This window comes from Convolutriloba macropyga, chromosome 4 (assembly GCF_964194025.1).
Source record: "Convolutriloba macropyga chromosome 4, txConMacr16.3, whole genome shotgun sequence".
NCBI classification, from domain to species: domain Eukaryota; kingdom Metazoa; phylum Xenacoelomorpha; order Acoela; family Convolutidae; genus Convolutriloba; species Convolutriloba macropyga.
The window spans coordinates 2,978,222-3,006,147 of NC_134471.1; the positions used below are offsets into that span (position 1 = coordinate 2,978,222).

Consider the following 27,926-nt stretch of genomic DNA (forward strand, 5'->3'; position numbering starts at 1 on the left):
CTGCAAAACCACTCGCTTTTTTGCTGCACGTCCCGTTTTGGCGTCATCAAGATCAGCATTCCAATTTGACTTCAGAAATCATGAAATTAGGTCATGACAGATCGTAAAGACTGCGCTTCAATACAATTCAAATTCTTTTGTGAAAAAGGGCCGCTATTACAGTCGGCTGAGAAGTTGAGGTCGGGCTATTAAACAAAGCCTATAAATAACTAATCAAATTGAGAAAAATGTTAACGAGTTGCTTTGCGTGTTTACTGTTTGGGGGGCTGAACCGGAAAAAAAACTGTCTCAGACACCATGATTTTATAGCTTAGTACAGCTTCAGAACTGCTTAGGGAATTGAAGGCGGTCAGAACTGCCAAAAAACTGCTTCTACACCCTGATTTAATGTCTTCTCAACAGCTTCGGTGATATATATACTTTGAGATTAGTAGAGCTCTAAGAGATCTTCCCACTGACTTAATACCCTGTTTAGTGGACGAAAAGTTAAAAGCATGAAATGAAAAATTGATCAAGCGAAAAATTGCACAAGGCAGCCGGGACTAATATAATTGCTTCCAGTCAGCAAAAAATAAATTCAAATAGTTGGTGTAGGTGTCCTGCTTACCTGTTTGTCGTACATCTGCTTCTTCTGTTCCAGTGCCAGTTGAGGATCCTTGAGAATGTGACTCCTCAATGCCTGCGCCTCTTCTGCTGTCAACTGCAACTGCTTCTGACTCTGAACTCATTCAAAACCACAGTTCTATTAAAATCCTAATCAGTTATAACCCCAATGGCTTTATTTAATCAGTTGTCAAACTGAAGCACAGCTGACTGTTTTTGACTGTGACCCCTTTGAAAACAATTTTTTCAGGAGGAACAGTTAATTTTGTTCAACTATAATTAGATGGCTTCACCAAATCGGTTATCAACAGCAAACTGAGCTGTTCGGTTAATTAAGCGCAATATTACTGCGCAGCTATTAACAGTAACTATGATTTAGTAGTACTAGTATCACAGTATAACAAACCAAGTTGATTCGAGGGTGAATAAATAAGTTCTCACGGAAAAATCTGTCAGCTCGGTAATAAAAAACAATTCAAGCAAAAGTTCTGTTCAGAACATAGCCCCGCATTCCATTTTATGCTCTTAGCGCAGTGTTTTACATGCGTAGTTGAATAAAAGAAACTTACGGATGAGATGGTGTCTTCTAGGAATGGATAATAGCCTTGAAATCTTTTCACGTTCTCCAGATACCCTGAAAAGATAACAGACCATTAAATTAAAAAACATTGATCGATATCAGAAAAGGTTAACAATGGAGATTTATAGTGTCGTCCCCTTAGTCGCCATCAAAAATATTTACTTCCCAAAGCGCTCGTTTTCTTTTAGCGAATGGCAACGTGCTCTAAGAATTTGCTCCTGTGGTTTAGCAATCAGTGAATATATTCAGTCCTCGAACAGCGTTTAACGCAAAGAGAAACATTCCCGGCAGATTGCCAGAAAATAGCCGCCGTTGATTCCCATAACTCTATTGGGAATGAAAAAAAAGAAAATATCAACAAAAATTGATTTTTGTATATAATAACATTTTTAAGAGCGATTTATTTTGATGTCATTTCGTAATTGAACATACTCCTGTCTCACAGTGAGAGGCTACATGGTCTAGTATCAATACAAATCAGCATTAAAGATTGTTACTAAGTTCAAGAACCGGGCATCTAAAAAAGGGCTTTATGAGTTTATCCCGTTTCTATTTCTGACTTTGAGCAGAATGACAGAAGAGTGAAACCAGCCTAGAGTAGTCAAAAAGATTTCACGAAAAATGTCGAAAAAGCGGCGAAATGGGTAAAGCGAAAAAAAGTTTGACGAAGTAAAAAAAATAGGAGCGCTATAATAACCGGCTGAGAAGACGAGGGCGGCTATTAATAAGCATTATAGATAGTAACTAAAACTTACGAGAACAAAGTTCAAGTACCGGGCATCTAAAAATGGGCTTTATGGGTTTATCCCGTTTCTATTTCTGACTTTTTTATACTGACTCTCTTCATTTTGAATTGCTTTGCTGAGCAGCTGCTGTTTAAAAGGAGTTTGAGCAGAATGACAGAAGAGTGAAACTAGCCTAGAAAGGTCAAAAAGATTTCACGCAAAATGTCGAAAAAGCGGCAAAATGGGTAAAGCGAAGAAAAGTTCGACGAAGTAAAAAAACATAGCAGGACAAGTCGTGACGTACAATTCAAAGAATTTTCATTGACTAAACAGAAAACTAGACCAGGAACGGACTATGAATGGATTGGGAAAACCATTTAGAAAAAAATCCGATCCAAAAAATTGAAAAAACTAAAAATCAAAGTGAAATTGCCGCATGTGAACAAAAAACCACTAGCGAGAAAGCGAATTTTTGTTCAAACACGGTTTTCTCACTAAACTTTAAATATAGAGCGAAAAAAATCAAGCCGCAAAACCGCTCGCTTTTTCGCTCCACCACCTGTTTCGGCGTGACCAAAATCACTACCCCAATTTGACTTCAAAAATCATGAAAATGTGTGAACAGATCTTAAAAAAGACATAGCCGGAAACGACTCGAAGTGGAAATCCTCTTAAATGCCATCCAACTACTCATCAGACAAAACATGCCTCTAATCATTTACGCTTCTCTTGAAACAAAACCACAAAACAAAAAAGTAAAAAAAATCAAATCTATTAAAATTTGATTAAAAATTTGATCAAATTCTGTCAAAAACTGATACCCAAAAAAACTATCTCTGCCACAATTACTTCACCAATAGAACTAGTAACTACTAAAACCACTTATGAGAATTTTTTAAAATAATTGAAGCCAAATAATGAAAAAACAAGCTCTTGCAAACAACTTTGACTCTTACAAAAAACTGGAAAAAGTTAATATTTTTTAATATTACAAAATCACATAAATCTAAACAAAAATTCTTCTCAGCCAATAGGGTACCCAGATGCTCGCAAAATAATAAGCAAGTCATAATAGGTTGAGAAACTTGTCTAAAAACAAAAAACCGAAAAATTGCAAAAAATTAAGAAAATTAGTTCCAATTTTCGACATTTTTCGTCATATTTCTCAACAAAAAATGCTTCATATCCACAAAACTTTAACCGTGTTAACTTAAATTGCTCAAGTAATAGGGGTATCTTCAATACCCATTTGAGGCAGTAAAACAAAACAATAGCTAAAAAAATCGTAAAAATTAGACCAAAAATCAGCAAAATACATGAAAAACATCCGAATTAGCATAAAATTCATATAGATTTTCAGAAACCTTCAAACCACTACCAAACCCAGCCTAAAATTAAAAGCAAATCATAACCAAATCTCTTAAACGAAAAAAAAACATAGCCGGCAGATTGCCGGAATAGCTGCGAAAGAATAGACCTGCGTACCATATAATAGAGATAGAAACAGATCTAAATTGAATCTAAATTAAATAGATCTAAATTGAAAAAAAATCGACACCGCTCGAAAAACTAGGCTAAAAACATTCTGCGATAAATTAGTAAAGCTTGTTAAAATTCATTCCACAGAAGCCTCTTATTAGGGGCCTTTACTGTACATAGGAGTTCCTTTGACCTTAAACAAATTCAAATTAAACTTAAGTTTTAAAGTGCAAAAGTCATTTTATTGAGTGAGGTAAGTCACGTATGATCAAAATCTAATCACGCAAATAACCTAAAAACTTTCGCTAAAGCGAGTGAGAAATGACGTCACGCGCGCAAATGCCGTTAGTGAGAGGAAGAAGTCATTCAGAAAATTTTCAGCTTTGCTGTGTGAACAAATGTAAAACGAAAAAAGAGCGTCAGACGACGAAACAAAAAAAACCAAGAGCACCGCAATATAGCTACGCTCAGCTTACAGCTTCGCAGCTATAAAAAGCGAAAAAAAAACTGCTTTAAAATGCCGCACGTGAACAAAAAATTACGCTCGCTTACAGAATTTTTTTCACACCTCAATTTCTCGCTCTCTAGAAAACAGCGATATGAACAAAAAAAACCACTCTCTTTTCGCTCCACTCTTCATTTTGTTCAGCAACAAATTCACATCAAATTTTTTCACGTGTTTCATTTCCCGCTTCAAAATTCACTCCAATAAAATTGATTAAAAAAAGGACTTCTCCAATACTCCTCTTCGAGTCGTAAAAAGACAGCGCCCCAATACAATTCAAATTCTTTGAATTGTAAACAATTAGGAGCGCTATTATAGCCAGCTGAGAATATGAGGGCGGCTATTAACAACAACTACTTTGATAGAAACCAACAGGTATCTTATGCAGACACCCGACAGACAAATCGAACTAACAAAAGGAGCACAAACTAGCTGCATAATAAGTTTTAGGATCTATTCTGTTTTGCCCCCCGCCCCCAAGTGTTTAATTGTTAAAAAATTTTAGATCACAAACCCCATATGAAAGATGCTAGGTAGGCGCGCGTGAACTCATAGACATGCTGAATAAAGTTGAGTCTTGTCTGTTCTTCAGTCTCCAACACATTCCAGACAATGTCTGTTGCCACGTTGTGGAAGCAATTGGTGTCCGACATCATTGTCCGATCCAGCTGAAATACATCGAAAATCAAGTCAATTATTTTCCCACCCTTTTATACACTTTAACAAGATGCACAAGAAAACAAATAACAATTTATTCAAGCCGTAGCAGATACAAATCAAACGCAGCATACAAAAACTCGAATAACTGTCCTGCTCACATTTCTCGTCTTTCAATAGAATCAAATGGACAAGTGTTTTTGGCTATGTGCAAACCAAATTTCCATCAAATCTGCACAAAAAACGTTTTGCAAAAAATGAACGCAAATAGATTAATTGTTCGAAGGATGAATTTTTAAAATAACCCTTAAGAAAAACGGCCCCAGACCCTGATATTTGAAAAAAAACTGAGCGACTCGGCGGGAAGTTGCGACCAAAGTTGAAAGTTGGGGATTTTTACTGTTGCACTGTTTTTAGTGTTGGGGACTTCTCATTCACCACATTATAGATTGTTCAAAAATTGCCTAGTTTGACAAAGGAGCCAAATATTAAAAAAAATGATCATAAAAAACCCCGCAATGTTGCTAATAATGTGTGGCTTTTAAACAGCACAAAAAGCAAACATACTCTCCTAACTGAAACACATTAGGCTACAGAGCAATTAAAAATGACAAGCATAAACCGACTAACGTCGAAAGAATTGCTTTCGAACGAAAGGCGGGTGACAATTAAGTTTAGGGGTGTTGCTTAGAAATTTTTGTATGGGTGCAAAAACTCCGACCTCGGAGGGGTTTGGACCCGCGACCTCCAGGATAAGTCTGACACCTTAACCACTTTGACATCTTAACAGCTATAACGGCTTTTATCCTCAACCACATACAATCGCTTTCATGTTAGCAACAAACAATGAGAGCAATTCAGATCACTCAAAAAGGATGAACTAAAGTGTGAAAAATTCACTCAAGAAGAACGTTCTAGAACACAAGGTCAAAAACTCTCAAGCAGAAGTTTGCATTAAAACACTCACGTGCAAATTTTGAAATGCCGAAAGTCTGCAGTGCCAGAAGTCAAAATGCCAGAAGTTGCTACTTAGCCAGAAGTTGAATTCCGTTGACTTTCGTCATTTTAAAACTTGCGCGTTTCGTGTTTTAAGCATGGTTAAGTGACTCTGCAGAAGTCACTTCGAAATTCTCACTTAATATCTCGAACCGCTTCGCGGTTCTCGATAAACGCCAGAAGTTCTCAGTGACTTCAAGCAGAGTCACTTAACCATTACTTAAAAAGACCAACACTTTTGCAAACAATGTTTATTTCTGTGACATGCATTTTGCAGCACTAACAAATAAAGCAATCCAAACTGAAATCAAAAATCAGATGGGTGATTTTTGCATCCCTTAACAGTAGCACCAGCAAAATACCACAAAATTACGACAAAAACACAAGGACGGCTGACTGTTGCATCAATTGTCTAATAAAATTAGCTACTGCATAAACCATCTAATAATACACAGTACTATAGGACAGTTGACGTAATTTTCAGCATCAATGAACAGTTTTGATCGTAGAACAGCTATAATTGAACTGTTTAATAAATGCTTTCAAACCTCGTTAATTATGGTTTAACTCCGCCAACAATCACACCTGAATTTGCTTCCGACAAAAATTGGGAACTTTGAAGGTATTTGACCATAATAAAAACGCAATTACCGATCATTAAAGTTTTGCATCCATTTAATGGCTATCGAGCTTTTAATGGATTACAGAGAGGCCGAAAGTCGAATGAAACAGTAACAATGAATGTCGAAAAGCAGTAGTCTATTTAACTTAATTTACAGAAAGACATGACAAAAGCGTGTCCGGACAAAACAGTCCCAGACAAAACAGTCCCAAATTGCAAAATATTCCCAGACAAAACAGTCCCAGACAAAATAGTCCTATAAAAGCAGACAAAATAGTCCCAGACAAAATAGTCCCAAATTGCAAAATATTCCCAGACAAAACAGTCCCAGACAAAATAGTCCTATAAAAGCATACAAAATAGTCCCGAATAAATATCGAAACAATTGTAAAAAATAATCTAGAATTGTTGTTTCAAAAAAAAATATTTTGGCTAAAACAATGTTGTAATCAGCTTAATATTTGTTCAATGAATTGCAATTATATGAATAACTTAAGTGGTTCCTGTGTTAATTGGTGTGCATATGTTTAACTCTATGTTTAGTTCGGACTGTTTTGTCTGGGACTGTTTTGTCTGCTTTTTTGGGACTGTTTTGTCTGGGAATATTTTGCTATTCGGGACTGTTTTGTCTGGGAATATTTTGCTATTCGGGACTGTTTTGTCTGGGAAAATTTTGCTATTCGGGACTGTTTTGTCCGGGACTGTTTTGTCTGGGACTGTTTTGTCTGTTCACCGACAAAAGGTGTCGAAAAACTGAACTATCCTATGCAATTACACAACGTACAGCCGAATCAACGAATATAAAGTTTGCGTTCATCTGTAAATTTAGCTTTCATTATGAGTAAGTTCCTAATATGCGTGATTTCTCTATCGTTAATGGTGCTAGGAATGGCGTTTTGCCATTAACAAAAAATGAGAAATTTAGTCAACACTGTGTATAATTTTTTTCTTATAAATTACCAGTTTCAAATTAGCCAATCACAGCTCCAGAATTAATCTACTAGCTTATATTGACTAAATTCTCGGCTAAATTTTTATTCGGGTGTCATATTGTTGTTGGCTAAACGTCTTTTCGGCCAATAAAGCATCAATATCTTTCAAAATCATGAAATTATACCTCTTCAGAAGTTTTGGTGAAACGCATACTTAGACTAGTAGAGCTCTAAGATTATTGAACTGGCCCCTAAGGCGTTTTGGTATTCAAAGCCATTTTGTTTTTGAGGACAAAAAGTCAAAGCTTCAGGTGGAAAATGGATCACGCGAACATGTGCATAAAATAGACCAACAGTACCCAAATAATTGCGACAACTTCATATGAGAGCTATTAAACAAATCAAACATCCATTAAAAAAAGTACTAATGGACAGTTGGCGTAACGTTTTGCGTACAAATTTTGCTTGCGATACTTCATTAAGTCACACCTTTGTAAATTAAATATGAAAAAATACACCATTTAGGCTTAATTGACAGCTCATTATAATTCATACCAAATCAAACAGTCGAAATGAAACGCATTTATTTCGTTGTCGCCAGATATAGAGTAGATCAGTCTAACAACTCAAATCGAACAAGAATACGGACACAAAAAATGTTAATCAACTCTCAGGATATCATTCGATAAGCTTACACTTTCCCGTTTCTTCTCCCCAACAGAAATCTGGGCACAAAATCAAAATCAATGATGACCCTAAAAAACTGAATTAATTCATCATACGTTGCTGAATGGACTATATCACCGCATATCCCCCCCCCCCGCATATTCTACTGAATTGTGTGGATTATATTACAGTAGACCGAACAATTAACCGACTTTTACGGCTGTTAAAGCATTTATCAATTTCAAGACCTTCCAGATTTCAGATTAACAACTAGCCAAAATCTAGAGCTAATCATTTCTTTTAAAGATAGGGGAAAAGAAACTGTGAATTATTTACTTGCTTTCTCTCTATTCACAATTAACCTTCAGTTGACGAATGGGGTCCATTAGGTAGACGAATTTAGTCTTAAGCAACAACCACATCATTAGGAACATAAGGCCAAAATATTTCAACTTCATATATCAGCTTTAGTTTATATACTTTGACAACAGAAAACTAGAAATCGCAAAACCATTTGAGCAAAACATACTGTATTCTACTGACATTGAAAGGAATTATTGTCTGGATCCGACATTGTAACGATACAAGGGACTTATGGAGGATTGCTTTTTTAAGGTGAGACAATTTCGATCACATTGCAAATTGTTTCAGTAAAACTTTTGAAAAAGTACACCAAAGATTATATTTTCCACGAAAGACGAGATTGTGATTACATTTTTACTCCCTTCTACGTCTTAAACAGAAAGATCTTCTAATCTTAGATATGCACAGAAAATGTGCTAGAAGATGAAATCTGTAAAAACTTCTCGAGAAAAGATCATTCTATCTTTAAAAATCTCACAAAACTAGTTGAAAAGTACAAAGCCAAAAAATGTTTTGCTAAATAGCAATTGAGTTTAGAGTTTCAATTTACATATCATCAATTTGCGATACTTGTAATTTATTACGCTCCTTAAGCAAATCCATGAGACTACCATAATATCTGCAAAAAGCAGCCGCAAAAATAGGTTGAAACCAATAAAGATTTTGAGTTAGTGATTTGTCGACGAAAATTCTCAGTCTTCCTAGGTAAATCACTTTAATTTTGTAAAACAAATTATGTTCCATTTTTGAAACGATGTTTTAATTCTGTAGACCTCGCCAAAAATGAGTTTTTCAATAACGTATTAAGAATTTAGAGTAACTTCAAATGACCTTGACATTTGTTATTTAGAAAGTGAAGCCATTTATGATCAGAAAAAAAACTATTCATCAGCTCTGCTAAAAGTTCACTCTCAATCAGTTAAATAAGTCAAGCCTAAAGAGAAATGTTTGTTTTATTTCGTTTTTAAGAGATATACCTACATGGTTAGATACCTTGACCTGGCAGATATCAAACGTAACTCAACAGGCAAGGTTTTAGCACTTTCGATTTTTGATGGTTGCAGAAATCTTCAATAACAGTTGGCAGGTAAGATATAGAACATATTACCCAAAAAATATTAAAAGACAAAAAAATAATTAGAAGATAAACATACTTTGCATGACAACAAAGACAAACATCAATCCACTAACGTCGGGCTGTTTTTCTCAAACGACAGGCGAGGCAATCAGCTGAGAAGGGGGCATAAGCTAGAGAAAATCTATGATGCTAAAAGTTTATAGGGACTAGGGAGGAGTTCGAATCCGCGCGATCTCCGAAGAGAGTCCTGAACAGTAACCACTCCGCTATACGGGCTTTGCACGGTCATCTATCACAACCGTTTTTTAAAGCAACAGACTTATTTTCTGAAAGCTCGCAATTGAAATCAATAAGAAAAAATTAAGTAAAACGCAAAAAAGTCTCTCGAGAAATGAAATCGCAAGTAAGTTCTTGAAGAAAACGGTCAAGCGAAAATTTTCCATAAGACAAGTTTACAATTGTTTTTTGAAAATTCGTTCGAGAGCAATTAAAAACCACTAAGGCAACGAAAACCGGTTTCAGACGTTATTTTATGAGCTTTCAAATTTTATACTTAAGTTAGTGTGCCCTCTACGACAACGTTCCATAAATCCAGCATATTGCCAAAATAAAATTTCGCGCAGAAGAAAATTGATCAAAACTGATACAGAATTGAGTTGAAGTTGCCGGCAAAATTTCTAATTCTTCCTGAGGGTACCAATGTTGCTTAGTTCAAAACCAAAATCGCTTGTTTCTTTTCGATGAGATGTTCGATAAATATCAGTTTTCCTTATATAGGAGTCCTTCACTGAGGAGTCAAGAGCCACATCAAAAAACTTCAGGATTTGTCTCAAAATCATTCATAGTGAGCGCCTTATTACAAAAAAACAAGCGAAATTGGTATAATTCACAGTTAGCGAATGAAACATCACGTTTCCCATCACGAGGAGCAAAAACATGTATACGGAGATAAAAAAAGTGCCTCGCAAAGATTTTTAAAAATTAATTCAGCCAACAAGTTGTTCGCACTTTCGACTTCTGAAATCTGCGGAATTGTGTGCATCCACAAACAATTGGCTGTTACAGTTCAGCTCAAATTGCGGTCAAATTACCAAAAACAGATTACAGATTGAAACCTGAGACCTACAATTAGAAATGTCAAGTTTTAAACAAAAGCAATGTACATTACACGCGAAAACAGAAAATAAAATGGGGTAAAAATAGTCGAAAATCGCTTTTCACACTTATGAATATCCTCCTCTTGGCACGTTTCTCAGCAGCATCGCTGAAACGTATACTTAGAAAAGCTCAAAAGAGCTAATCAGAGACCTTATGTAGTCAGGCTGTACCAAAATTCTTTGTTCCTTTCTACAAAAAATCATCTGTCGATCACGACACGCATTCGAGTACAAAACGGCAAAAAAAAGCTACAATAATTGCCTCAAAATTCAAAATTTCTGGACTGCTCAACAAATCTTATTTTTTCAGAAGCACAAGGATTCGACATCGAATGCAGCAGATACAAGCATACCCAGTCGATTGTCAGAAAATAGCCGCCATTGATTCCACAGCCTAGGTTGGGACTACAAGAAAACAAAGAATATGATTTGTTTCAAAATATTTTTATATGTCTCCACTATGTTGATTGGACTTAGTAGTTGAACACAAATGATATCAATACCAGCTAGAGATGATAACTAAAACTTATAAGAAAACAGGTCAAGTAGCAAGCATTTCAAATTGGGTATCTCCTGAGTCTATTTTTGATTTTGATTATCGACATCGACTCTGTTGACTCTAGATCGCTTTCCTGAAAAACTACTGCTTAAAAGCACTTTGAGTAAAAAAAAACAAACCGACTAATGTCGGAAGAATTGCTCTCGAACGACAGGCGATGCAATTTAATTCAGGGAGTGTAGCCTAGATAAATTTTTCTTAATGGGTGCAAAAATAGTCCACCACGCCGGTATTCGAACTATGGACCTCCCACCACTCCCCCACCAGAAGCACTACCCACTCGGCTATCAGGCCCTTCTTGATGCTATGCTGCAATCGATTTCATTTTAGCAACAAGATTTACCTCTCAGTAATATTTACCTCTGAATAGATATCACTCAAAAATGAACAAAAGCGTGAACAAGTAACTTCAAATCAACGAATGTTCCAGAAGAAAAGCGCGAAAGCGGTCAAGCCAGGATTTGCATAAAAAACAAACACGCTTAAAATAATTGCTTGGAACTTCGTTCGAGAGCAATCAGTAAAATTAAGTTATGAAATGCAACCGAAAGACTTAAAAGTCTCAAATGAAAAACTTAAAACCACTGTACCTGACCAGCAGACCAATTTAACAATGCCAGGCAAACAGGATTCCAAAAATTAGCGAAAACGAAAATAAAAACTCAAAGACAGCAAATTCAGCGTGTTCAATACCAAAATACCACAGTAATTGTTGAAAATGAAATTGAGAAAAAATGGCAATAAAAAACTTTTATGATATAAAAGAGAATATCAGAAAAAGGCGAAATTAACAGAACAAAAACATTGCTGACAGATTGACAGAAAATAGCCGCATTAGCTTCGTATATTTGCAGCATCAAAAGATGCTAACAGACCAAAAAAGAAATTAAATGCTGAGATGTTATATTCTTATTAAGAATCGGTTTAACTTATTGGTGATTCTATTATCTGCTCTCAAATAACCTTCAATTTGAGTGACACACAATCACTTGATCTTATTACTTTAAATTAAAGTAAAGAAGAGTCCATCTCAGATTGAGGAAGTTATTTGGAGAGTGAGGCAAGTCATGTCTGATCAAAAACTTAATCACGTGAATAAACAAAAAACTCCCCATGAAGAGTGAAAAACGACGTCATTCACGCAATTCAGTTGAAAATGCAGGAACGAATGAACAAAAAACAGATTTGAATTAATAGTGACGTCATTTGGTCGTAAAAAATTTTTGGCGAAATAAAAACCAAGCAGGCATATAAAAGCGGCAAACAGAAGCCAGCACTACAAAACCCTTTATGTTGTAAAAATCAGTTTCATTCTGCATGTTTAAGTTTGCACTACCAAAACATAACACAAAATGTACATAAAGAAAACATAGACGGCATATTGCCGGAAAATAGCCGCCGTTTACGCGCCTGATGCACATCAAGATTGAAAAAGAAAACGAAAAAAATAGAAGACAAATTGACGGATTTTTTTCTTTTCCAGTGTCAAAAAGAGTTCTAAATTGGCGTCACTCTAATGAAATTTGATGCCTAATTCTCAAATGACTTAATGAACGGGCTCTATCGGTTTAACCCACCTTTGATTTTGATCTTTTGACTTTGACAGTATTCACTACATAGCGTATTTGAATAAGAGAATCCAGAAGCGTATTTCAAATCCATTCAGTTGAAACAGTGAGTGAAGTGAGTCAGATGTCAAACGTGAAAGTCGTGACTTTTGTAAAACGGAAAACGTGACCAAAGTTAAAGCAATTAAAAAACATAGCAGGACTAGTCCTGACGGACAATTCAAAGGATTTTTATTGACTAAACAAAAAAACTAGACCTACAATGGACTATGAAAGTATTGGGAGGACCATTTCTAGAAAAAAATCAGATAAAAAACAGAAAATCAATATCAAAATGTCGCAAGCGAAACAAAAAACAACCACCAAGAAATGTAAATTTGATTCTAACAAAAAAACTAGGCATAGAATGAACTGTGATTGGATTGGTAAAAACCATTTAGAAAAAAATCCGATCCCAAAAAATGGATAAAAAAAACAGTAAAATCCCAAGTGAAATTTCCTCATTTGAACAAAAAACCACTACCGAAAAAGCGAATGTTTGTTCAAGTACCGTTTTCTCACAATACTTAAAAATAAGAGCAAAAAAAAATTTACGCCACAAAACCACTCGCTTTTTTGTTCCATTTCCTGTTTCGGCGTGATCAAAATCACTACTCCAATTTGATTTCGAAAATCATGAAAATGTGTGAACAATCTTAAAAAAAGAGAGCGCCCCAATGCAATTCAAATTCTTTGAATTGTAAAAAAGGAGAGCGACTAAATAAAAACCGTTTGAGAGGCTGACGGCGGCTAATAATAATGTCTTATAAAAGATATTCATCAAAATTTACAAAGGTCAGTTTAAGAATAGTTCAACCAAAACCAATGACAAGAAACGTGAAAAGTTGCACTATTTTGGGCTCACACACTCCCAAAAATTGACTTTTTCAATTCGAATTTTGGCATTCCTAACAGTTTCAGCACCCTCAGCACTTGAAAGACTATCAAAACCAGCTACGGACCTCTAATGCCCACTGGACGTAACCTGTTTATCCGGTTTTCCAGGATGAAGGTCATGGAAAAATGTGCATTAACAACTTACAAAAAAGAGACGAGTACAGACACAATCCAAGTATCTGATTGTAAAAAGTTAACAAATAGTAGTGCTACAATAGCCGGCTGAGAAGAAGAGGGCGACTTTTAAAATCAATGTTAAATTATCCACAGCGTTTGTGCAGGCAACAATGTCGGAAGATCCCCGACAACAAGATCCCCGAAAACGATCATGCTTTACGCAAATAGAACGTAATAAAACTCATGTGAAAATTTTGTAGAAGAACAAATTCAAACCAACTCGCGAAGCCCAAACAAAAGCTGACTAAAGTCGGACAAATTGCTCTCGAACGGCAGGCGGGGCAATTCAATTCAGAGGGGTGCTGTAGCCTGGATAAATTTTGATGTGAACGAAAAATTCCGCTTAATGAGGGGTTCGAAGCCGCAACCTCCGGCGTGCTAGACAGAAAACTTGAGGTGGCACCTAGGCTCAATAAGGTTTTGAAACGTTAGTTTTCAATACCACTACAAAAATTAAAGAGAACAGGTGATACCAATTTTTTTTTTAGCAAACTTTAAAAATCGGCCGCTTTAAATTCTTAATTGGAAAACAATTTAGATCACGCATAACTCAAACAGTCAAGGACGTTAAAGTCACTCAAAAAATCAAAACCGATTAAGCAAAGTTTTGCATAAAAAGGAAACACCCTACAAAAATTGCGTCAAACTTCGATGGTAATTAAAAACCTCTCTACTCTAACGAATTGTCACTACGGTAAAAAAAAATCAATGATAATGTTTACTAAATGTTGCTGATTGTTGAACATTTTTCCTTTCGCACAGAGTATCAAGGAGTTGCTCAATGGCTCTGGTTATTAACGGTCTGAAAAAAACTTGAAAATTTTCTAGTCATTATGAAAAGTGATAAATCGGATTGGCAGACATTTTAGTGATTTTGTGAAAAGGTGCACAGGTTAGTATGCGTGAAATGATCTCCATCTAATTAGTCACTTAAACGCAATCAAACAGGGTAATGAATAACAAAGGAGTGAGTTGTGAAAATAGTGCTAACCGTTAACCAATCCTAAAATGCCACAACATGCACTAAAACAGCTAATGCACTAAAACACACTAAAACAGCTAATTTATCCTCTACAACTGTCAATGAATATTCCCATTATCATGCAGCCAATGTAAATTTATTTAAGTTTAACTTTGTCATGCTGCTTTGTCGGAAATGATTTTCAAAGAACTCTTCATTGTGGAACTTACGAGGTAATTAAACAGCAGAACGAAAAACCGAAGGATGCCTTCTGATTTCCATGTTTTTTAAAAAAAAGTTTCAGATTTCTCTCATTCGAAGCCAAATCTGTCTTCCAAAGCTATGAATCTCTTGTGGTCAAAGGACGAAAATAAAACATGCATTCAACTCTAAGCTCATGCTAGCTGGCATTTGGATATTCAAACCCCCCACTCCCTCCCATAGTGTTTCCGCAGATAATTGCACAATCTTAAAAACTATTTACAAGAATCACGGCATATTAAGTTCCAGTTCCTCGAGGGGCTAAATTCAGGCTGCCTTAACTAGTTTTTAATAGAAGAAGTGGTTTGATATTAACCTCTTCGAATGTGCCGATTCCCGGAGGCATGGCTGTTGCGATGCTTGTACTGCCTGAGGATCCGGTCGAGTCTCCTGTTCCCTTGTGGCTTGCCTTCTTCGTCGAAACAGAGAGATACTTCTCCTGTAGATAAAACAGCAAATGAGAAACGACAAAAATTGTTCTTCTGTAATAACTTTCAGATACAAATACTTTCTACTTTTGCCTGATATCGAGACATATTTCATAGTTCTTGACCTCAAATATCTATGAACCAAAAATCAGCCACAATTTTAGGTCAATGTTCGTTTAACAGCAGGTCAGATACCAACCGTAACAATCTCCGAGAAACCCGTGGAGATGAAAGGGGATGGATCACAGAAAAAAAAAAACGAAAAATGCTCTCCAAACAACATTTCAAAACATGAACTTACGCCTTCACACATTAATGATGCACCGTGTGCATCAATGACAAATAGAGCGCTAATCTTTCCAACCAAATTCACCTTAACGTCCGCGTGAAAAGAGTGCCGATAAATGTTTTTTCCCCAAGTTAAAAAAAAGTTTCTCGATGACTTTTGATACCTGTGAGTGGCAGTACTTCTCGGTAGCCTTTCGGAACTTCTTGAAGTCTTCTTTAATGTTCTCTGTGTACAACCTCTGATAGCTCTGTAGACCAGCCACGAGAGCATCAAGTCCTGCTTCTTGCTAAAGGAAAAGTCATTATTGCTTTATAATCACAATTCGGAGGAAGCAATTTGAATAAATTGCCAGATGAATTTTTACTACTATTAGGATTAAAATATAAACATAAAGTATAAACAATTAAGAGACCATTGTTCCAAGATTCTATCATGTATCAGTGCAAAATAAAAAAAGGAAGAAAAAAAGTTTATTCGATAATAATGTTTTAAATCGTGGCTAATTTTACTTAAACATAAATGTCTACACTTATACATCCCATTTAAAAAATGGACTAAATTTTTAATTGAGAGCGCGATTTTTATGTTTGGTTTATATGATTCTGGGGCAGTTATTAAAATTGAAACCATAAATTAACTTCCGCAAAACAAACAGAACTTCATCGCAAGTTTTTTTCAGTCCATTCTAACGTGAAGAACTACTTACCACTCGTTGACAGTTTTCTTCTTGCTGGTGCATCATATCGACGAAATCGCCGACTGCATTATCTAAACAAGGTTTCACTTTTGAACGGTGTTTTTTGTGTATGAGGAGAGGACCATCGCAAAACCATTGCAGTCGAATATATAAGAGCTTCCTCAGATAATGTATTCTAGATGTATTAACAGAAGTTTTACAATTAACCGCATTCATTATAAAAATGCGCTACCAAGGAGTGAAATAAACGACACCACGAACAAACACGCAGTTAAAAAGTCGCATAAAAGCAATTAAAATTTTTTAAATTTGGGGCATTAAAAGATACAATTAAAACGTAACCGAATTGCTCTCAAACGACCGGCCAGCGGATGGCTTCGGTAGGGAGGGGGCAAGAGTGCGTGCCTAGGGATGGAATGATATGAGAGGGGGGAAGGAAGGGGGTTTGGAGGCCTCGACGACGGGGCCCAAAGTGCTGAAAGTCCCTTCACACTATGAATGTATGTCTAATCTACAGTTTTGGTAGCAAGGCTCTAAGAGAGCTAGCTACAGAGTCACTTAATGCATAGCTGCTGAGCAATTAAAAATGAGCGTCAGAAGAAGAAACATAACCGACTAACGTCGGAGCGAATTGCTCTCAAACGACCGGTTGGCTTAGTCAGTAGCTAGCTACGGTTAGGCTAGCTTTAGCTTAACTGAAGGGATGAGGGGAGCGCAGCGGGAAGTGCACCGGGGGAGGGGGATTGTTGGGGCGGGGGTTTGGGCGCTACCTGTTTATCCCGACGTTGAGGACCAAAAGTCAAATGAGTCAGACGAAAAATCGGTCAAGCAAAAAATCGCAAAAGACCAACAGGACTAATATAATTGCTAAAAACTTCGTTTGAGAGCAACTAATAAACAAAAATCGACTAAAGCCGGAAGAATTGCTCTAGAATGACAGGCGGGGCAATTTAATTTATAGGGGGTGAAGCTTAGAAATGTTTTAATGGAGCAAAAAAGCCAAACGCACAGGGGTTCAAACCCCTGACCTCCAAGCTCTAAACCATCTTAACCACTGAGCTACAGGGACTTTGACTCCTTTTCACTCTCAATCAGATTTATATTAATAACAAACTTTTATTTCAGAAACAGAGCAACTGAGATCACTCAAAAATGAAAACCTCAAGCATCAAAGAATGTTCTAGTACAAAAGCGCAAAAACGTCAAGCAGAAATCTTGCATAAAAGACACGCATATACAATAATTGCTTCAATCAATGGCAATTTATTGAAATCTGAAAAAAAATTGACAGTAAATTAGAAGCAATTGAATTTCAAAAGCCTTTAAAGAGCTCTTTCCTCGATCAAATTAAAAAGTGACACAATATAAATTTCTTGTAAAAACGTGACAATTAAAAGTACAAGAGCAATGAAGTCTTCTGCTGAGCAAGAACATATTGCAGGAAACCTTAATTTATAATTAAGAAACCGAAAAACTGAAAATGTATCTTCAAGATTCAATTGTTTTCAGTAATATTTTTCCGTATTTATATAATTGTACTCTTATATGCATACGACTTTGGATACGTTTGCCACCCTCACTCTTCAAGGTCAATTACGGTCGATCAATATTCAGTCCGGCATAAAGTTCCCGACCTCGAAATTAATTCAGAGGGTTGCAACCTTTATTGGAAATACTAAAACAGATTTCGGTCATGTTACTTACAGGCCGTCATCTCATCGTGTAACATGTCTTCTCCCTGGGGAACCTTGTGTTCTTTGATCGAATGTAACAACACTTTGTAGGCTGCCAGAGTCTCTAAATAATAAAAATAATACATACACCAACCATCTGATAACCAGAAAATACTCAAAACTACCTTCAAAAACCACCCTGGTCTATAACTAATTGAAAAGCTTCTGCATATTCTAGCTTTAAACGTATTTGAATATGACAGCGCATAACTATGTATAGCCGCAAATAATTTCCAAGATATTTTCAATAACAACGTCAAAAAAGTTTAATTTGAATATGTTGTAAGAAACAAGTAAAAAATATATACAAATATAATTGTTAAAGACTAAATTGAGTATTCACTTATTGCTCTTAAAGTTGTACGAACAGCATGTAAGTAAAATTAAAACACTCATGTGCAAATTTTGAAATTCCAAAAGTCTGCAGTGTCAGGAGTTAAAATGCCAGAAGTTCCTATATAATGAGCCAGAATCTTGAATTCCGATAACTTTCGTTATTTTAAACCCAGTTGCGTGTTTTAAGCAAGGTTACATGATTCTGTAAAAGTCACCTCGAAATTCTGACTCGATATCTCGAGCCACTTCGCGGTTCTCGATAAACACCGGAAGTTCTCTAAACTTTAAGCAGAGTCACGTAACGTAGACTTCAAACCCAAAGAATTGTTATGCGTTTCAGCCGTTGGTCACTAATTTCAAAATATTTATTACTAATTGAGTCTTCAATTGTTTCTCGTAAAAGTTAAGAACAGATAGCGAAAATGACTTGATGTCCAGATCTATTTCATGCGATGGCCATTTATGTCTTTTAAACATTGCCTAGTTACTAACTCTTCTGTTGTTCTTTGACAGCGAGTGCGTTCTTGATGACGACTTTGAAGTGGCTGTTGATGTCTTCGAAGGTAGAGTATTTGCCCTTCAGAGTAGCACGGAATTCTGGACTGTCCAGGATACCATCTGTGAAATCCAGACGACCACTTCTCGATCCAACCGAACCTTTAGCAAGTAAAATAATTATGCAAAACAAAGACACTTGTATTTTCGATCCGACCTAATGATAAGGACGACAAGAGTCATATCATAGGATGACATATTTTGTTCAGCCAACTATTTTTTTCTGACCCATCACTAATGAAGAACTCAAATTGGCCGGTGTAAAAAATATAAAGTAGAACACACTTCTCTAAACTTCGATTGTGAGCACTTTACAGGAAGATATTCGGCTTCATTTTTGCTTTTATTTGTTTCCTAACTGAACGAATGGGTTTATTGTTTACAATTTTTCTGAAAATTTACTTTTAAACTCATTTTTTACAATGCTGCCAAGTGGTTGGCTTTGGTAGCAGCTAGTTTGAGCGTAAAAAGAACGGAAGCCTCACTCGTCAATGCGCTGAGGAGTGGAGGCAGAACTAGAGAGCGGTTTAGAACAAAACTGATCTTCATATCAAAAAATTATACCTCAGCAGTTTTGGTGAAAATACATTTAGACTACTAGAGCACTAAGAGTACCACGCAGACACTTAATGGCCCAGGGCTTTACCACATTATCCCGCTCTTTTGGAGAAAAGTCAAAAACGCCAGATGAAAGATCACACTAACAAAGAGTAGCAGGACCCAAATAATTGCTACAAAATTCGTTCGATTGCAAAAGGTATTGAATCAATATTCGTAGGAACAACTTCACTCAAACTCAGAGAAACAAAGAAGAGCTATCAAATCAAAACTTAATTTCCCAATCTTTCCTTTGAAAATAAATAAGTTTTATTGTGGACACTTAGTTCCTTTTGTAGAACGCAAACTTCCTTTTGTAGCACGCAAACAATTCGATTACATCCCGTAGCAGTTTTGAAATAAAAACAAAGTTTAGAAGAATTAGAAACAGCTAGCAGTTCAAATTAAGATGGATTTCAATAATTTGACAGCTAAGCACATCAGAAAACCACAATAAAAAATGAAGAGCTAAAAAACTCCAAAACGCCAATAAAATGTTATTCTCGTGATGTCTATGTAAATATTGGACGAGAAACCCGTTTCACGCACAACCGGTTTTGCACTAATTCCCCAATTTGCACCTTAATCAGAGCATAACGACCGTAGTTTATGTTTTCGATATGTGCAATAAATCGAGAGTTCGTCTAATCCTTTACAATTACAGTTCACATCAATTCAAGGAAAAGGCTTAAATGACAGTAACACATGATTTAGAACAAAACATTTGTTTCGATACAGCAAAGAGTAAGAGTAGGTTAAAAGTAGGGCTATCGCAGGTAATGAACGGGAAAAGCTACAAAAAACATAAAGCGATATTATTATTGGTTTAAGCACCATTTAAAATCTCAACAGTGCAGGAAAATTAAAATAGATAACTTTTGAGTTTCCGCCTGAAAAAAATTCAGATGGTATTAGTTTTAAATCATATGAGAGTTTATTCCACTCAACAGCGACAGTATGGAAAAACGAAGGTCTTCCAAAGTTGGAGTGCAAATTGGGAACAAGTAAATTGTAAAAATATTGAGACCTCGTAACCATTGTGTTTCGTTTCATTAGTTCCGATAAATATAGTCGGAGTTTGCCAGGCTGATAAAAGCGATGCGCATACAGTAGGATTTTGAACACAATGCGCTGCCTAATTGGCATCCAGTGCAGCTGCTTCAGGTACAAGGTTGGTGTTGAAGGTGACAATCGAAAGACCAAACGCGTGGCAGAGTTCATTATTCGCTGTAGTTTTGCAAACAAAAAGTTTGGCAGACCATAATAAAGAGAATTACAGTAGTCAACAGGTGATAACACTAAAACCCTAATTAACTCAATTAAGATTGTTGTTTAAACTTGATTGCGAATTGAACACACTTTACGGAGATAATAAAATGAATTCAAGCGATAAAAAATATTACAGAAATTCTCATTTCAGCAATCTGATGTAAATCCGAAAACATGAAAACCAATGAGAACGAAGCAAAAAACTCAAGATTCGTAAATTTACTGATAGTTGACTGATAGCTGTAACTGATACTTGAAAAACCTCAAACTTGCAAAAATTTTGTTAGCTGCTTTTGAGGTTTGCGTCTGACCTCAAAATATACAAAGCTGATTATTAAAAATTTGAGTTTCCCTATCAAAATTGACTTAATTCAGCTAATTATAAACTTCTGATTATAAAGTGACGCTAGAGACTGCTATATTATCATGCCTAAACATAAACCAATTAACATTGAGCGAGTTGCTCTCGAACCACTTTCGAGGCAAATGATTTAGAAGGGGCACCGGTTAGAGAAAATTATGGTGCAAAAATAGGGAGCGGTTTGAGCCCTCGACCTCGTTTGAATTTAACCAGAACAGCAAAATAAATATGTAAAATAATAGATGTTACTGCCTGGCGGGCATCCCAAAGAGACTTATGTCTCATCAAGTGGGTAGCCCAGAAGTAAATTGGAGACCTACCGCATGACAAAAAACATATCTACTAAATTTTGATTTTAAAAAATGTAAAGGAAAGAAAATTTTTTTGTCAAAATATTTAACTTACGGCGGTTCATTTTACTTATATTTTCGGGGATTAGGTTGTTTTCAGCGGCATAATTGTAAACCAATCTGAGCTGCCGTTGTAAAGATTTTTTCCTGTTCCTTTATGATATCGTTTGCTTGGTAAAATTCCTTTAGTTGTATTCCGAGTTAATCGTCCAGCAAGAAGTTCTTTCTTATAAGGAAACTTATGAACAGACTTGTCTGCCAGCTGCAAAAAAGTTCTCGAAAAAATTCGGATACATACAGTTCAAATATGTTGAGCAATTTGAATTTGCTAATCATTGATTGATCGGAATCAAATTTCCGTTTTAAAAAAATGCACGAAAAGTTCTTTTTTGCAGATTGAAAATTTCGTTAAGGTTTGTTTTAGTTGTACAACCATAAACAATAAGACCATAAGTTATTACAGACTTGGCATAGCTTTCATAGAAAAGTAGTAACTGATTTTTTGTAAAGTAGTATCTTGCTTTGTACAAAACTCCGCAAAACTTGCTCATCTGTTTCTATTTTTTCGGCATGAGATTTGTAATTCAGTTTGTGGTCTATAATGATGCCTAAGAACGTAACTTCGTTTACATTTTGTACATTTTTACCAAGAAAATCTTTGTTCAAGTATTCGCGTTTTCCGAAATTCATGAAGCTGCATTTTTTGTCATTAATTGTCAACTTATGCTCTTCAAACCATCTCTTTGTTTCCTCAACTTCATTATAGGAAAAACTAATGTTCTGCTTTGCAGCAGAGTAAATTGTAGTATCATCTGCAAACAGACTAATTTTGTTTGACTTACAAACTTTCGGGAGATCATTAATGTGTATAACAGGAAAAATAGTGGACCCAGAGACCTCTTAGCCGAAAGTTAGGGTGAACATGTCCCTCGAGAAGTTAAATCGAAAAAATGTTCTAAAAGAAAACTGTCGAGTGAAAATTTTTCGAGAGAGATACGAAACCACTTTTAAAACAGTTTCCCTGTTGCTTCCATGTTATTTTCATATATGCATTAATTTGAAACCTTGTGTTAGTATGTAGTACATGCATATTGTTCGTATTTTTACAAGTAAAGTAATTTTATATGTATCAGTTTGCTTAAGCACGTAGTAGGTCGGGCAAAAATACGTAGGGGCTTCTGATAACATTTGCTGTCATATTAGGAATAGTTTCATCATTACTTTAATGGAATTAAACGCTTGTATCCGAAAATCTATGTTTGCACCCAATATTTGGCAGGGGAATTCAAACTTGAAATGATTAGAACAAAGAAATACAACGAAACTGTTTCTTTTCCCGTGAAAAACAGTATTTAACCATATTGTGTGATCAAACTGTTTTTACACTTGAATTAATTTGTATTGCCTAATAAGAGGTGGGACTATTCATTACAATTGATACATACCAATATAACTTAGTGTGCATATACCTTTTAAGCACCCCAGGAGCACATGCTAACTTCTAATATAGTAACGTGCTATATAATACCACATATTTTTTAAATGGTAATAAAAACACTGTTTGGGGAGGACCAAATAGTTAATACATAAAAGAAGCGAAACACTTACAATTCAACTTACCTTCCAATTTCGCCATCAGAATCAAGTCATCCATAATAATCCCATCTGAGGAATCCATCGTCATACTGAAAGCCCAATAGGAACCTTAACCCTCAAATTCTTCAAGTTTTTCAGATTCAAACGCTGATTTACGACAGCAAATAAATAGCAGACGAAGCCAGCGAATCTGATAAATTGAGTGTAATTTAGTTCTTTCCGTTTAGTTCTTTCTGTCACTACAAACTCTGTGTAATGTCCAAATTTACAAACATGACATTGGGTCTCATGACACAGAAGGACGCATCAAAAGCGAGCTTTCTTGCTCAAAATGGTGTTTGTAACATAAGAAAGATCTGAAACATTGCGTGTACAAAGAGGTCATAAACGTGCGTAAATAGTTACATTATGTAACTTAGCAAAATTAAGCTATAAAGAGTATAGTCACATAGCTAGTGCTTAGTACAGCCGTCTCGCATATTCACAAAATTTTAAATGAAACAATCTTGAAGTGTGTTATAATGTTATTATAAGCAAAACTTGACAAAACAAAAAATTTTCCGCTCTTCAAAACTCAGCAAGAAACAGTCGGAAGGAAAAATTCTGGAACTCGAGCAGTTCAAAATTAACACAACAAAAACAGTCGGCCAGCTTTCAATTTGAGGATAATTACAAATATCAGTCATAAAATAAAGTTGATTAAAATGTAGAATCGTTGACTAAAAGTTTTTTAGCCATAAATAACGAAGAAAGCACAGATCACCGAGTGCAAAACTTTTCGTCGGAAAAAAGGACAGATCCTTCAAAAATGCATATCTTTTGCAATTACAAATAAATGTTTAAGTTTTTAGTTTTGAATTATTGCTAAATATTGTAAATTCTGAAATACAATCCTTCAACTGTACTGCTGTTTATTTGTCAGAAGCAAAAGAAAACAAACCGAGTTTTTCAAAAAGCCTCACCTTTTTATATTTTCCCAGAGACTATTGCGTAAAATTTATAATTCAATGAAATTGAAATTATCATTGACAGTCAATGAACAAAAATAATATGAGCTAATTATTAAAACCAAGCCAAGCAAATTGAATTAAGCAAATTTTAATTATTCGGTTGTTTTTTCTACGAAAAACATGAACAAATGTACGGCCTGTATAAGACGCATTCTGTTATTATTATTATTATTAGCATCGACAGAATTGGACAAAAGAGGGTTTCTTAAGGCAAAAGATCTGAAGAGTGAAGTGTATATATATTTTAATATTGCCCCAGCCTAAAATGGAAGCAAATGGAAAATATGCAGAAAAAAATAAATAAGATTAGTTTTGTATTTCTGCATATTGTCTAACAGCAGCTGAAGATGCCCAAAACTTTTAAAAGAGATCAATTCGATGGAGAAATGGATGAAAACAGATACTGACTTCATGGGCTCAAAATCTGAAATATTCCGCTAATCAGTTGATAGCCATAAACCCTTCTTTGTTTCTCCGCCTAATAGAGCAGCTTTATTAAATCGCAGCGATATTGGTTTGTGTAGATAAAAATTGTTAGAAAAATAACTACCTGAAATTTTGCTAGATTTTGGCCAAATATACCAAACTTTGAACAAAATCTAAACATGAACAGTTAACGAACCTATGGGTTTGCAAAAACTTGTGTAAGTCTGCTTTGTATATATTTGAGATTTGAAAAAAATTGGATGATAGAAAACTTTCACAATTGGCGAAATTTGGAAATAGAATAAAAGAGGAACAAACAAATCAGCCCAGAAGGCCGATCTCTAGCAGTAAATAGTATGACGCACATGAAGAGGCTAAAACAATCTCGAAAATTTATACGGGAATAAATAATTCTGCTAATAGCCAACGTACTGTCATTTTAGCCGTAGCAAAAAAAACATGACCAACTAACGTCCGGCGAATTGATTTCAAACGACCGGGGAGCCCTTGCCTTCGTCAGTAGATAGCCAGAGTTTAGTTAGGCTAGCTTTAGCTTAATTGAAGGGGCTTGAGGTGAACGTAGCGGGGGGGGGGGGGTCAAAAGTGGGGAGGGGGTGCAGAAGTGTGTGTGTGTGTGTCTGTGTGTGGGTGGGGGGTACAATGGTGGGAGGTGATCTTTGGCTGCACGGGGCCCTTAAGGCCTGAACGATGTGCAGGGGATGGGCCTGATGGTGGGGGGTGGGGGTGTGGGATCAATATCTAAGAACCACCCTTCACACAATAAGGATGTCTTCGAAACAGTTTCTGTGAATCACATACTTGGAGACTAGTGAGCTGGAAGGCTCTACGAGACCTTAATGTCCACTGCGCGCTACCTCTTTATCCCGTTTCTGAGGACGAAAAGTCAAGGGTCAGACGAAAAATCGTTCAAGCGAAAACATCCAAAAAATTTCAGAACCATTTCATTGTCTCAAAAAGAGGCTAATCAGTATCCCTATTTGAAGCCTTAAATCGTTTCACTGGCTGATTAATATCTCTGGGCCTCCTGTGCCGGAAAAAAAATTTTAAAAAAATCAAAAAGATTAAAAAAACAAATTGCATATTGAAAAAATTGCAAATACTTTTTAAAAAATTGTTTAATTCGTGATATGAAAATCTTGAAAAACATTCTATTACATCTAGAAACTATGACCCTAGAGGAGGGAGGTTCCTTGGCTCTTGAGGCTGGAGAAACCTAAAAAATGACAAAAAAAATTGCAAATCCTCTTTATTCCGTTTCTGAGGACGAAAACTCAAATGGCTCGGACGAAAAATCGATCAAGCAAGAAATCGCATAATAAAAGGACCAACAAGACTAATATAACTGCTACAAACTTCGTCTGAGAGCTATTAAAAAGACATACTATTGACACCAGATCTCCCGTAAGAAAGCTCAAGTTCAACGACAGTCTGGCCGATCTCGTGGCTGCATTAGTAGTGCCACTTCAAAGTAATACGACGCAAAAAAGAGGCAATGGTCACAAATCATAAAATACAGAAAATTATCAACGCATTCTAGAAAACTGTTAATATAGCATTCCTCGCGCACGGATGAAATTTCTAGAAAAATGTTCCGCTCTTCATTCACCTCTTTGAAAACTATAAATGTCAAATGAGGTGGCAAAGCAGCTGTTCAAACAGTTTTTATTGTTTGGTTGTTCCTGTCAAAAGTAGAACCGCATATGAATAAACATAAACCGACTAACTTCGGACGAATTGCTCTCGATCGACTGGAGGGGGGGGGGCAACTAATGTAGGGGTGTAGCTGAATTTTTTTGAATGCAAAACTCCAATAGCAGTCTGACATCTTAAAAATCTTAACCACTATGCTACTACAACTTTGATCCTCAACCGCTCACAATCGCTTTCATAATAGCAACCAACTATGAGAACAATTGATGTCACTCAAAAATTAAGCAGTGAAGCGTGAAATAGTCACTACAGAAGTCAAAGAATGCTCTAGAACAAAAGCGCAAAAGACACACTCGTTTACAATAATTGCCTCAAACTTCGTTCGTGAGCAAATAAAAACCAGAAATTTTGCCAACTTAACAGAAACAATCAAAAAGTCGTTAATTTAATTTTTTGACGATGAATTTAACCATCACCATTTGCAGACCGTACAAAAATTATTCCATTGATTGACTAAGCAACGAAGCACATTCAAACACGGGGAGAGAAGTCTTTATTCAATATCGCTAACATGCAGTTTGAGTTTACGATGAATATCAAGGCTCAACGCCGCAACTGATAAGAACCGACGAGGTCTCTGATAAGGGAACCTTAACGGTCACCTCTGGAATGGACCTGTCCGCGAAGAGACTCGAGGTTCTGATCTTCATATACTTATTGACCATCTCAGCGAGGTCTGCCACTAACTCATCCGAAGCGTTCACTGATCGAGGAACCAGTGCGTACATGCACGCAACCGCAATTGCAAGCCTTTGAGTTTCAAAAGGTTCCAAACTCGATTTCTGTACCAGGGAGAAAAAACAGTGCTCTTCGTCAACTTCGAACAGCATGTGTTTCGGATTTTCAATTCCATGGATTTCGAGGTTGCGTTCCACCAAGAAGACTTCAGCGACCGAGCCGTTGTTTTTCACAAAATTGTCCAACTCTTCTGAGCTTAATTTTGCTTGTTTAGCGCAAATTGTAAGGAACTGGTTGAAATTCACAGTTTCTTCGTCACTGACACCCTCCAGTAAGTTGTTATGAGGGTTGCAAGGGTCAGTAATAAACGCAGACCCTTCCTCCGGTTTCGTAAAGCTATACTTCCCAGTGAACTCGGCGACATTTTTTATTTGGATCTTCTTGTACGCTTGGTTATCGACTAAAATTCCGAGGAACTTTTTGAATGCCCCCATGAGTTTGTATGGGTATTCAGGAGCTACCTGACTTGATGCTTCAATTGCAATTGATTCCAGAATTCTCATTTTGGTTCCGATGTCCATTTCTGAAGGACAGCAGGACATTGTCCACAGTTTTGCCAGTCTAATTAACTGGTGTGACAGGTAAGACTGTCTAGACAGCCAAACAGAATTCAGTTCGGCAAACGAGTGCTTCAACTGAGTGTTGCCAAAGTCGATCCGGTCCTTTTCAGAAGATAGTCTTTTGAACAGTTCCAGAAGCCCGGATGTTTGATGCCAAGGAGTTGAAGACCCATTAACTGATCGACACTCTGGTGGCAACTTGAAATCAATTGCAGCGAATTTCGTAGCATCGATTCCCACACGTATTGCGACTTTCAAACCTTGCGGACCTTGAGCAACTAAGTTTTCCGCTTCGACCGAGGTGAGTATATTGTTTTTCAAGAGAATCTCACGCCATTCTTCCGATATCTGTGCTATCTTTTCGTCCACGCGAGTAACCATTTCAGGTTTCTTCCATTTTGAAACGACATGGTCGATGTTTATAA

The 27,926-nt window shown here is 36.2% G+C and overlaps 1 protein-coding gene across 12 annotated transcripts in view; it reads right to left on the reverse strand.

Annotated features, from left to right (window-relative positions):
• Positions 1-23,524, reverse strand: part of LOC142337413 (rho GTPase-activating protein 26-like) — a 95,781-nt gene extending 72,257 nt beyond the window's left edge. For 3 of the 12 annotated variants that reach the window (XM_075386600.1, XM_075386598.1, XM_075386597.1), the window contains exons 1-11: positions 23,049-23,524; positions 18,801-18,965; positions 17,944-18,036; positions 16,249-16,310; positions 15,706-15,828; positions 15,142-15,264; positions 14,595-14,606; positions 8,128-8,169; positions 4,407-4,560; positions 1,173-1,237; positions 608-718 (exon numbers count right to left, since the gene is read on the reverse strand). In XM_075386600.1, coding sequence (XP_075242715.1) covers positions 608-718; positions 1,173-1,237; positions 4,407-4,560; positions 8,128-8,169; positions 14,595-14,606; positions 15,142-15,264; positions 15,706-15,828; positions 16,249-16,310; positions 17,944-18,036; positions 18,801-18,965; positions 23,049-23,124 — 1,026 coding nt within the window. In that variant the 5' untranslated portion in view covers positions 23,125-23,524. The remainder of the gene's footprint in view (positions 1-607; positions 719-1,172; positions 1,238-4,406; positions 4,561-8,127; positions 8,170-14,594; positions 14,607-15,141; positions 15,265-15,705; positions 15,829-16,248; positions 16,311-17,943; positions 18,037-18,800; positions 18,966-23,048) is intronic. The other 9 variants (XM_075386604.1, XM_075386605.1, XM_075386601.1 and 6 more) reach the window with 8 other exon arrangements.
• Positions 23,525-27,926: the final 4,402 nt, after the last annotated feature.